Here is a 12,741-nt window from a genome sequence, read left to right as displayed (position 1 = left end):
TCATGTGAAGAGCTCTCTCCAAAATGACAAGAACAGTTGTCCAAGACTGGAAGATTCACTTATTGCTTGCTAATTAACAGCAAAATGGCAGTGCTTTCAAAAACAGCACAATGGATTAGTAGGGGTATCTGGCAAAGAGCTAAAATGCAAACATGTCATTATAGTTGCTGCAGACATGCCATATCACTTGGAAAGAACAATATAAAAACACTCTGGTTCTATTTACAAACAGAGTATGACATTGTGATGTAACATGTATCATTATTCAAATATTTACCAGAAGACAATGTATTCTAACATGACAGAGTAATTGGAAATTGGGTAATATGTTCCAGTAAGCTATAAAACTTTTTTTATATTTTTACAAAAGGCCTTAATGTGTTTTTATAGACTTATGTTATATGGTAGGGTACATAATAAGAGAAAAGGACCCAGACAGGCTTGTCTGAGTTACGATCAGGAAAGCCCTGATATCGCCAGCGAATGTAAGCTCTGCATTGTGTTGCAATTGAAGTGTCTCATTACCAGAACAGTGAACTGTATTATGTGGCACAATCTGCTCTTTTCTTACCACACCAAGTTTATTCCTGTCAGGTTCCTGATTTCTTAATATATTTTCAATTTTCTCCCTCATCCCTAAAGTCTCCTATTTTATGTAGTCGTCAGAACCTTCCAAACATCTATGAGAAAAACTCATTCTTTCCAAAAACCTTGGCATCATGTCCGGCATTCACTCAGGCTGCAATTTAGCATTAGCAATTTTCTAATGTATCATAAAGTCATCAGCTCAAGCTCGCCTCTGATGTAATAGGACTCGGCTGAAAGAGCCAGGTCCATTTCATCTCCCCTTGCATTGACAGCAGTATTAACACTCATTAGAATGTATTAGCATGTTCAGGGCCAGGCAGTAATTCAGCCACCCAGGAGTCCTACTCAAGCAAACTATGTTGCTCATCTTATCATAAGGATTTCAGATACATTTATCCAGCTAGGGGAACAAACTCATAATGACCTTTGGAAATCCATGAAAATAATGTTTATTCTCACTGTGCCCAGACAACAGGGACACTACAAATAGTACTTGGAGTTAATGTCCTCAAACATTTCCAAATTTCCTAATAACAGCCCTTTCCTAGCCCATCCTACCTGAACACCTTCACACAGCTACTCACAATGCCTCACCAACATTTAATGAGTGTCTCCTATGTGCCCAAAGATAATAAGGGAACCAATCTCTTTCATGACTTCTTTGAAATCTCAGATAACCTAAAAAGAGACTCAAAAATTCACTTTACAGAGGAGAAACCTGAGACAAAGAGAAATTAAGTCACAGTTTCTGCCCACAAGGAACAGAGTCTACAGAAAGCACCTATGCCAATTCCCTGTCTCCAGAGTTGACCACAACTAACCCACACCACACAGATGCCAACCAAGCTCTGACCCTCCTTCCCAAAAGAAAAAACAAACATGTCCATGGTATAAGGAAATGAGCATATTAGGGAGGGTCATAAGACTATGTGACAGTCCTGGCCATGCCACCAACCAGTTGAGTAATGTAGAACTGGAATGGGTTTCTGTTGGCCTCGGTCTTGTGAGAGCTAAAATGGAGAAGGGTACATGGGAGAGGGTGGGAAAGAGGAAGGATTAGGATATATCTGGGGCCTCCTTCTTCATAGGGTATCATCTGATAAGGTAAGAATGTTTACATACTTGTTACTCAGGGAGTTAACACCCCACCAATAAATACCCTTCTTTTTAAGTTATTACTTACACAATGCCTTCTATGTAATATCGCACTGGATACCTCATAGTCTTCTCATTTAATCCTCACAAAATACTTCAAGGTAGACACTATGCTCCTTTCTCATGTTACAGAGTAGAGACCCTGTGAGTGTAAGTAACTTACTTCAGTTATAGTCACTAAGCTAGGAATCAGAAGGGCCAGGATTCACACCCAAGTTTATCTGTCTCCAGGACCTGTGTCTTTCTAAATGTGCTGTACTACTTGGCCTTGGATGGACCAGTGTAGAAGACTTTTACCTAACTTTAACTGTCATGGCACCTAAACAAGGGAGATTCCATATTTTAAAATAAAACTAGGGGGAGGGAATTTGAAAATCATTCAACTAGAATTTAAGCCTCCAATATACTTATGAACAAACTGACTTTTCTAGGAGGAAAAAAAAAGTCTAGCGTTTTTAGAAAAAGCATTTTAACTAAGAAGCGCCTTCAATTGTTTGCTTCTGAAAGGTTCAGAAAGTAAAACTGAGGGAAGGAAAACAGAGAGAAGAAGGGATGGACTATGAAATGACTGACTGACCTGCTAAAAAAAAAAAATCCAGAGTTGGAGACAGCAGAATTACAGACTTGACATTAGTCCCATACGGGTTATTACTCTTGATATCATTATTGCCAAATGGAATGAAAATAGAAGGGGGAGAAAAATCTCAGTGGGTATTGCAATTTAAATTTGCCATGTAAGCTAATACTGTATATTTAGAGACTGAGCAGACAGGGTGGTTGGTGGCTCAGAGTATGTGCAGGAGTTGCCGTGCCAGCTAACCAAAGCAGACATTCATTAGAGCAAAATGTAGATTTCCATTTCTTGGCATCTGACATGGGCTCTTTCCTTGGAAAGAAATGTCAATTTGGCCAAAAGTGTGAAACCTACAATAAAAGCATTGGGACTGTAGATTTCATCTAGTCTGCACATTCCCACACCCCCTTCTTTCCTACTGTGGAAATCCAGTTGAGACCTGGGGTGCTAAGTGGAGAGATGGCAGGGGAACTGATTAGGACACTGGGTGCTGAAAGGAGAATAAGGAGCTGGGGGAGGGGAAATTGGACTCCCCAATTCCCCATTTTCTTTTGGCTTTCCATTACCATTTTCTTTTGCCCTAAAACTGCCCAACATGAGAAACCAACCACAATTACTGTTTTGCACAGGGCCCTGAACAATGGCAGCCTCCAAACCCTTGGCACTGCTTGCTAGCTGTGCAAATGCTGGGTGCTTATCCACAGAGTCTGTGGGCAGCATGAGCAAAACTCGGCTCCCAAGGCAGGGCTGGGGAGAGGCCTCCCCTGCTTTAAAGTTTCACTCTGTTTGTTTCTTTTGTTCAATAGACTGGAAAGACTATGACGACAGAGAGCCCAGACACAAGGGACAGAGTGAAGTTTTGGAAGGTCTGCTGCAGCAGGTCCGAGCCCTTCATCAGCATTATAGTTGCCGAGGTAAGGATAAAAATCTGCACTGGGCCATCGGCTGAGGTCTCGGTGGCGCCGGTAATTTTAGCAGTTTCCTAACTGGGTCATACCTTCTCATTCATCAGGGAGAGAGAGATATTAATATTTGTACATCTGGAATCACTTTACAGCACTATCTTGCTTTAACCCTTCAGAAAAGATTTCCCTCTCCTTCCTCCCTTTCTCTCTCACCCTCTCTTTATAAGAATAGTTTGAAAACAAGCACAAGAAAAACAGCAGCTGCCATTAGTTCCCTTCCCTTTGAACTGTCCCTTTGCAAACCTCCTCAGTGTGCTGGGTCTTGAGGATATTCACCCTAAAAAATTTCACCTCTGAAGCAAACTCTGTGAGCATCCTTGAGGAAGCACAACCATTTATAGCAGCAACAAAAATAGTAAACCTTTGTGTATACTTCCAATAAAGTTTACATGCAATTTCACATCCAATATCTCTTTTCCATCCTCATTTTGGCAATTACCACTGAGGATAAGTTACTTGACCAAGGTCACAATGCTAGGAAAAGACAGAATCAACATAGCAACTGAGGTTTTCTGTCTCCAAGCCCAGCCTCATTGTCACACCTCATTTTGGTCTCCCATCCTTACTTACATCAGGACTGGGCCCTGGACTTTAACATCACCCTGAATTTTAATCTTCCCCTGTACTATTGCTCAAGACCAAGTAGAGCATACCTTCCACAGACCTGCCAACTACACCCAGAAAATCTCTCGAGGAGCTTTTGAAAGCTTCTCTTCTACTTGGACTGTTCCAATGGGACAGGGTCGGGTTTCTGATCTGTGTAATGATTCGTGGAACAGGCACTTAGTTTTATTTGGAGAATTAAAGCCTCCATAAAGTTTTCATTTTCCATGCTCCTTCACCCACCAGATCGCCAACCACATTGCACTCCCTAGATTCAGGGCACTGCTGGACCTGGAAGGTAAGAAATCAATGGTTGAGATGAAAAGATGCTAGCTGAGTTCTGATGAGGTGTAAACAAAACGTTATTCCCAATTACTGTATAACTATGATAACTGTAGAAATGTTGGCTATAACTAGAAATGAGGACACACGTTTGCAAGAACATATTGTCCTAATGAATGGTTCATTAGGAGAGGTAAATATGCATGGAAGAAGCTTGAGAAGGAAACCCCAGAGGGATTTCATTCCCAGAACTTTAGGAAAACTTTATCCAGATCAGAGCCTTCAACATTCCACACTACGCAAGGTGCACTCAATTCTCAGTTATCTAGGGTCCATTTAACCAGACGAGGCATTACCTAGAAGAACATTATTTTCTTGCAAATATTAATACTCAGTTCTAGCTATAGTCAAAATTTCCAAAGGGCTTTATTGTCATAGTTAAACAGTAACTGAGAACAACTTTTTGCTAATGCTAAGTATGACCATCTTAACACCTACTTAAAACTCAGCTAGCATCTCTTAGTTTCAACCATAGATTTCTTACTTCACTTTCTCCTTTCCTGCCTCTTCATCATTCTCCTGCCCATTGGTTCCTGTATGGCAAGCAAAGGTAATAAAGCAATGAAAAGATAATTATTTGCAATTCATAAGCCACATTTTGTTTGATCTTTATCAGAAGGGGAAAGATAAAACTACTCATGAGGATAAGGGAATATTGTTTGTATTACCTAAGGATTTAGATGCTCTCCCCATTACTATTGGATTACTATTCAGTGGTCAAGAAATGATTGTCTAGACAGCCCAATTATTTCTATGGTTTCCATCAACTTTTATCATGTGCATGCATTTCCTCACATGGATGTAAATATATGTGGACTATCGGAAAGACTGATTAAGGCATAAGGTAGAACTTCGCAAAAAGGAGGATTATTTTTTATATTGAAATATGCTCTGGATACTTAAACAGTACCCAAAGTGCATTCCAAAGAACAGTGGTCCTATAGGATACTCTGCTATTCTCCAGTTGTATCAATTTTCTCTCAATACAATCAGATAACATTACTATTGTTTCAACTGCACCTTCTTAAAGACACTTCTCATGGAGCCCTCTGACCTCCTCCAATCTAGACTGGTTACTGGCTGCCTCTGTGTCTGGTGAGCAGCTGTCACCCTAAGATCTCCTTTCACCACCATATTGAGGACTCTTCATGCCACTCTCCAATATTAGATTTCTTCTTTTTTTTATCCCATGTCTTTCTTTTTCTTGGGTTAGTCTCTCATTTGGGGAAGCCTTTTCTCTGGCAGCTTCCTGAGAGGATACTTGGGAACTAACTTTTGGATACATTGAATGTCTAACAATTTGTCCTAGTTATTCTACTTAACATTTATTTAAGGATTTGGATAAGAATGGAATTCGCCATTGAAATAATTTTCCTTCCGACCTCACTGTCTTCTAGCTTTTGGTCTGATTGCAGAAGTTTTGTATAAAACCTATTTTTTCTGCTCTCTAAGGTTTTAAGTTTTCCTTTTAAATTCAGTATTCTAAAATTTCACTATTATGTGCCTTTGCGTGGCTCTATTGTTGTCCGTTGTGTTGCACACTTGGCAAGCCCTTTCAATATGGAAGGCACCTTCAATTAGGGGATATTTTCTTAAATTATTTGTTTCCTTCCCTCCCTTTTCTCCATTCTCCCTACAAGAACTCTTGTTCAGATGTTGAACCTCAGAGACCAGCCCTTTATTTTTCCTTTTCCCCCCTCCCTCTACTCCTTTCCATCCCCGTGTCCTTTTAAATTTCCCCAACTTTATTTTCTAAGCTTTCTATTATGTCTTTCAGACTTTGATAGCATGTATTTTTTGAGAGAGAGGAAGGAAGAGAGAGGGGGGAGGGGAGAGAGGTTATTGGTGCTGTTAAGTCTTGTATGTGCCTTGACCAGGGATCAAACCTGCAACCTTGGTGTATCAGGACAACACTCTAACCAACTGCACTATCCAGCCAGGGCTTTGATAAAATATTTTTAATTTCCAATGCTCTGTTTTATTCTCTGAATATTTCTCTTCCAGATTCCTATCGTTTTTATGAGGCAATGTCTTTTCTTATTTCTCAGGCTATTAATGATAGGCATTGTTTCGTTTTATATTTTCTTTTCTCAGCATAGTCTCTCCTCTAAAATGCTCTTTTATTTCTTTGGGTTTGGCGTCTGTCTTTCCTGTTAACCTGTTCTTTGCAACTCCCTGGTGATCCTTAGACATGTGCTCAGATTTAACAGAAGGGAACTCAGTAGCTATTGGGAAGTTCTGAGCACTAGGGCTCTTTATTTACAGGCTTCACTGTAAGGTGGTCTAGCATGGCCTTATCTTTAGGAAAGCAGTGAAGCCAATGTCAGAATCTTTAGGTACCTTCTCTTTGGCCACAGAAGTTTCTTTCCAGTATCCTGCCGGGAGGAAATAAGTTTGAGTACCAGTGTTCTGAGAGCCCAGTGGGGAAATATTCTGTATGGAAACTTTCATTTAATCCACCTGTTTTTGAGTACGAAACACCTCCTCCCCTCATTAACTGTACCCTGTGTTTCCCACTCTAAAGACCTGTTTTTGTGCTTTCCAGAGAATATGACTCTTTTTTCTAGAGAGAGGAAAGGGTATCTGTCTACCTAAACAGAGTAGCGGAGGATATCTAGAAGTCTAACTACTTTCTAAACAGACTTAAACACATCCCCCTGATTTTAGCTCCATGTTCACCCCCAACTTCCAGCAGTATATGGTGCCCACAGGGTGAGTCAGGTTACTTCTCATCTTTCTCCACTGCTGGCTTAGGATTCATCTTTCTCAAGTCTGCTAAATCCATCTGTCCATCTGCTTTCCAGCTACCAAAATTCACTTGCTTTTGTCTCCTGTCCCATCTCATTGTCTTTATAGATTTGTGTCTTTGTCTTTATAGATTTTTAAAATCTTTTTGCTCTGCATTTTGTGATGTTTAAGGAGAGAGCAATATGTAATGAATGCGTTCAATATGCTGCTTTAACCGGAAGTCCCAGCAGCATCATTTTCAAGCAGGATATGACCAGCTGAATTCATGTTCAAGTCAGAAAAAAATGCTTTTGCTTTGTTCTGCCAGGAATAACTGTTACCAGCTCAAGCTTGAAGCTGGCATGAATGCTTGTGTCAGCTCACTCCCAACTGCTCCTATAGGATCATGGGCAGAATCACACTGGGCCTCCGCCATGGGTCATCACCCAGGATTCCATGTCTTAACAGCACCAATATGGACCATATTCTCATCCCCACTGACAGATGTGTCAAAAGTTTGATGATGGCCCAACCTCAGCTTCCCTTCATTACATTAAAGATAAGAATTAGAATCAGTGATCATCTCATTCAACTCCATAGAGCCCTGTTTGCAAAGAAGTCTACTGCTTTTGTCAGGGAGAACTCCAGGTTGTAAACAGAAGAGCTGAACAGATGCAATGGGTGATTTGCTCACCACGGTAGCCACAAAACCTTGCACACAGTAGTGTCCCAACAAATACTTATTCAGTGAATGAATGTCTCCGTTTTTCTGGGTACTGGCGTTTTTTTTATCTTGGACAACTCACTTAACCTTTCTGTCTCAATTTTTCTCCTGAATAAGGATAATAATCATACCTAAGCCTACAACTATGTTTGTAACCCTCACATATGCTGGGGGGGAAAAAAACCTTCCCAGAATGCTAGCAGTGGTTATAATAAAGTGGCAGGATGATATGGGTGGGATTTTGTTTTTTATTTTCTATTCTCCACATTTTCTGTAATATACCTATATTAATTTTACTAGTATAATGAAAAAAAATTTAGTGGACTATCCTACCTTATAATAAACCGATGATACAGAGAGGATAAACAAAACACCCCAGTGGTTTCCCCTGGAGTTATGTTACTCATGGCCAACATTTTTGAGGATCTGTTCATTGAATTAACCACTGGCATCTCAAGATACAAAAGTTTCTTGTAGGAATGAATGAGCTGAATCCCTACATGAGACTGAGGATAACACTGAGGAGACAGGGGTGTAGAAGGCAGGAAGGTGGGAAGAAGGTACTGGGAGTGTTTTCTGCCAATGGAATTTACACTGTATTTTTTTCTGTGTTCCAGAAAGTTCAAAATTACAAACCACAGGCCGCAAGCAGTCAGTCTCAAGGAGCCTAAAACACCTATTCCATTCCTCAAACAAGTTTGTGAAGACATTGAAACGGTGGGTCCTATAGTTTGTTTTTTGTTTTTGTTTTTTCAGAAAGTTTTAACTTCTCAGGAATCAGCTGGTTTTCGTTCTGAGTAGAAACTAAGTTGAAATTACTTTTTGTTATTAAAAGAATATGAAGTTCATACCTCTTATTTCCGTCCACCTTTTCAGCCACCCTTCCACCCTACCGCCACCCCTCTGGCAACTATCAGTGTGATCTCTTTCTGTGAGTCTGTTGCTGTTTTGTTTTGTTCATTTTTCTTTATTAGATTCCACATATAAGTGAAATCATTCGGTATTTGTCCTTCTCTAACTTATTTCACTTAGCATATAACCCTCTAGGTCCATCCATGTTGTTGCAAATGACAAGATTTGTTTTTCTTTTTTTTTAAATCATGGTGATCACTTCATAAGTATATAAATATTGAATAATTATGTTATATACCAGAAACTCATAATATTGTATGTTTACCATATTTTAATTTTTAATAGATCTATCACATTTTTAAAAAGAATATGAAGTTCATTTTTCTTCTGAGAATTTGAACAAGATAGTAATTTCTCTGAGTTTTGATCAGTGAACTTGTGATTCTTAGCAAGAATACGCTCATAGATATATTTTAAATTATCCTTTTCATGTCCAAAAAATTTTTACCATGATTGAGGCTTGGTAGAGGAAAATGGTGGAGGACAATTTTTATTTTGCCTTTTCTTTTTAGGGGACTCTACATAGCCGTTATATTTTATTACAAAGATAATATGTTAGTCACCAATGAAGATCAAATACCAATCGTTGAAATAGATGACTCTCACACCAGTTCCATCACACAAGATTTTCTGTGGTTCACGAAGGTATATTGAGTTTGATTTTATTTACTCCCACTTTGCACCAATGTTACTGCACACAAATCTCTGAAACCTTAGTTAAGGGGTCTCCAGTGATCAAAGTATTGGGGTGGGAGTAAATTTCCTAAAAGGTCTTTCAGTTCTGATATGCCCTAGGTCATACAAAATGCCAAAACAGTGTCTACACTACATTTTCAAAGCAAAGAAGCTTGCATCCTGTCAGATTGTGTCTCCACTATTCTGAGTTATGGGATCGTTTGGCAAAGACTAAACTGTGGATCTGACTGTTTCATTAACATTCAGATCTTTTTCCAATTGGACAGAGATCAAAAAGTTGTTTCACCCATATCTGCAAATGGACTAGAGAACAAACATCAGGGGTCAGGTTTCCTTCTCCCTGCTGTGCTTTGATGCCACAACCTAAATCATGTACTGGCTTGGATGATGATATGACCTTGTGACTTCTTTTGCAGCTGTCTTGTATGTGGGAAGATATAAGGTGGTTAAGGCAAAGTGTGCCTATCTCCATGTCCTCATCCACAGTACTGCAAACTCGGCAGAAGATGCTCGCAGCAACAGCCCAGCTACAGGTGAGGGGCCAGGTTTCAACCCAGACCTCGACAGAAAACTGAGAAAAACTTGGTCAATTCCATTTCAATCTGACCCGGAAAGGAAATGGTGAGATCCTCTCTCTTTCAGAGCCCTATGAAGCATATGAAGGACTCTCAGTTTGAGCTGCTATACACATGCTCATGTAGGGAACCTGTGCCTTTAGCAGTCTCTTGGAAGAGGAGCAGGGGTCTCTCTTAAAGAGTCTAAGAGTGACCCCCAAACAAGGAGTAAGAAGACTTGAGTTCTGGATTTGATATTAATAAGCCAACTCATTTCTCCTTGCTAGGTCTCAGTTTTATCACTTGCAAAATAAAAGGAGTTTGAGTAGATCACCTGAAGAGCCATTGCTGCTCTGGCATCCCGTGCCTTTATGAGTGTATGGAGATGGAGAAATAGACTAAGGAGATATTTTGAGGTGTTTCTTGGCTTGATGCTTTTGGTAAAACAAAGGTATTTGCATACATTTTTGCTTACTTAAAGCAAAACAAAAGCTTACTTATAACCATGAATGTATTCATCTGTCTGTACTACTAACCCAGTGGTCGGCAAACTCATTAGTCAACAGAGCCAAATATCAACAGTACAACAATTGAAATTTCTTTTGAGAGCCAAATTTTTTAAACTTAAACTATATAGGTAGGTACATTGTTATTAACTTAATTAGGGTACTCCTAAGGCTTAGGAAGAGCCACACTCAAGGGGCCAAAGAGCCGCATGTGGCTCAAGAGCCGCAGTTTGCCGACCATGGTACTAACCTAATCAGATAAGGTCTCTAATCCCTACAAGAATCTTTGTAGATTACAGAGTCCCTCCTAGAGTTTGTGTTCTAACCAAGCTCTTCAGGGTTTTCCTCTCATTGTTTTCTGACAATCCCTGAGTTTGTGGTTCCTAACAGAAAAACATCTGCTACATGGAACTGGGGTCTTTAAGAGATCTCTGAGCCTTTAACAGTAATGGGCATCTACCTACAAAGCTATCAGTTACATCAACCCCAGAAATATGCCTAACAGGAATCTATGTACGCTGTGTTTAGCCAGGCTATCCTAGCCAAGGCATAAAAATAGGGTCATAACAAAAAAAAAAATTCTACAGCTCCACCACCACCTGCAATTACAGGAACTTCATTTCTTGACCCACGCAATAATTCAACTTCCTGCAATAATAATTATTGTGTTGCTATTATAAGTAATTCTGCAAAGTAACTCTTACCTTTAAGAATGCTCCGTGCTATGTTCCATTACATAAGTGGTTTACTGCCTTGTGTCCTCACTGGCCTCAGATATTTTAGTAAACAGTGCTCTCCATTTCAACTCTCTTGATTGCAGAATCTTCCCCTTCAACTCAAGAATAAGTTCTTGGAGCTTGGCCATGATGACTATGCTCAATGTGAAGCACTCCTTTCCTTTCATCACTGATCAGCTTAAATTAGACCAATTCACTGTACCTCAAACTGCTCCTTCATTAGGATAAAGTTCTTTCCCAGGAGGCTCAGAGCCCTTATTGGATGGACTCTCTCATTAGCCCACCATACAGCCCAGACATGCTTGGATCACAGACTGAATAACCTTAGGATTTCAAATGGAGCTCTTTGATTCTATGTTTATTGAAGGCTTCCTAAAACACTTTCATCTGATATCAGTAACACTGGAAGAATCAGACCGTCACAAGCCAGTGCAGTTAGATGCTGAGGAACTAGAGGGAAGCTGTGATGGTCAGTGTTCCCTACTCAACTACTCCCACTGCAATAGCTCTTGGATTTCCTTGGCCCCACAACTCTTCGTAATGCATCAGCCGCCTTCTGAGGAATTTCCCTCTTTGTCTAGCTTATATTCCTTGGCCCATCATAATCACTCCCTTGAAAATATTCTAAATTTCTGGCCACTGTCTCCTTCCATATTATTTATTTGGAAAAATCCCAAGTCTGGATGAATCCAACATGTCTATACTGAAGTATAGTTGTATACTGCTATAGAAAAAAATCACCAAAAAGGTGGGAGTGGGGGGGGGGGACAGTTGACTGGTTTTATGTTAAATTCACTACTACAATTCCCACATATAATGTTACCTAGTGATCACATTCTATTTCTCTACTAAATTCACTTTCCCAAACTATAAAACAACTATTTAAAACCGTCTCCATTATCCCACATCCCTTCACCTTCCCCACACTCATTACCAGATTAGCTGATGACTTCACTGTATAATTCATTAATAAATGGGAATTAATTATTTTCCATCATCAAATTTAAAAGCTTCCTTCCATTGACCCTACTTTCTCTTCCTTCCTACTCCAACAAATAGTCTCACTCCTCCTACCAAAGGCTTCTCCCTCAAATGTGCTCTGACTTCTTATTTAAACACTACTAGCCCTGCGCATGAATCCGTGCACCAGTAGCTCACCAGTAGCTTGCTGCCGCCCTCCAGTAGTTCTCCATCCACTACCCTGCCCTCCTGCAGCTCTCCCCACGCCCCTTCCCCCCCCCCCCCCCCTCATAACTTGCAGCCCTGCCCCTCCTGTAGCTCTCCGCCGCCCACTTGTAGCTCGCTTGCCCCACCCTCCTCCTGATCCGTGATCTGGTCATTACGCAGTCGGTCCTTACGCTTCACAGTGTAATGACCATTTGCATATTACATCTTTATTATATAGGATAAATCAAGTCTCTCCAGTTTAACCTCCCCTCAAATCCCTTCCTCAACCCCACATACCCCTTCAACTACCAAACTCTCTTCTCTTCCTTAGACCCAAAGTTCTTGAAACTCCTTCTCCACTTACTTCCTCACTTCCCATTTAGTACTATTGTTTATTAATTATTGTATTACTAGAGGCCCCGTACACAAAAATTTGTGCACTGGCGGCGGGGGGGGGGGGCTCCCAGCCCGGCCTGGGCCCCCCCCCCGTC

General features: G+C 40.4%; 1 protein-coding gene across 1 annotated transcript in view; it reads left to right on the top strand.

Annotated features, from left to right (window-relative positions):
• Positions 1–12,741, top strand: part of ANKFN1 (ankyrin-repeat and fibronectin type III domain containing 1) — a 450,804-nt gene that overhangs the window by 413,053 nt on the left and 25,010 nt on the right. Inside the window, exons 12-15 of the mRNA XM_005872543.2 lie at positions 3,124–3,231; positions 8,296–8,395; positions 9,103–9,235; positions 9,703–9,819. Coding sequence (XP_005872605.1) covers positions 3,124–3,231; positions 8,296–8,395; positions 9,103–9,235; positions 9,703–9,819 — 458 coding nt within the window. The remainder of the gene's footprint in view (positions 1–3,123; positions 3,232–8,295; positions 8,396–9,102; positions 9,236–9,702; positions 9,820–12,741) is intronic.

Source organism: Myotis brandtii, unplaced genomic scaffold (assembly GCF_000412655.1).
Source record: "Myotis brandtii unplaced genomic scaffold, ASM41265v1 scaffold383, whole genome shotgun sequence".
NCBI classification, from domain to species: Eukaryota; Metazoa; Chordata; class Mammalia; order Chiroptera; family Vespertilionidae; genus Myotis; species Myotis brandtii.
The sequence above is the reverse complement of the archived record's forward strand: the minus strand, read 5'-3'. Positions and strand labels throughout refer to the sequence as shown.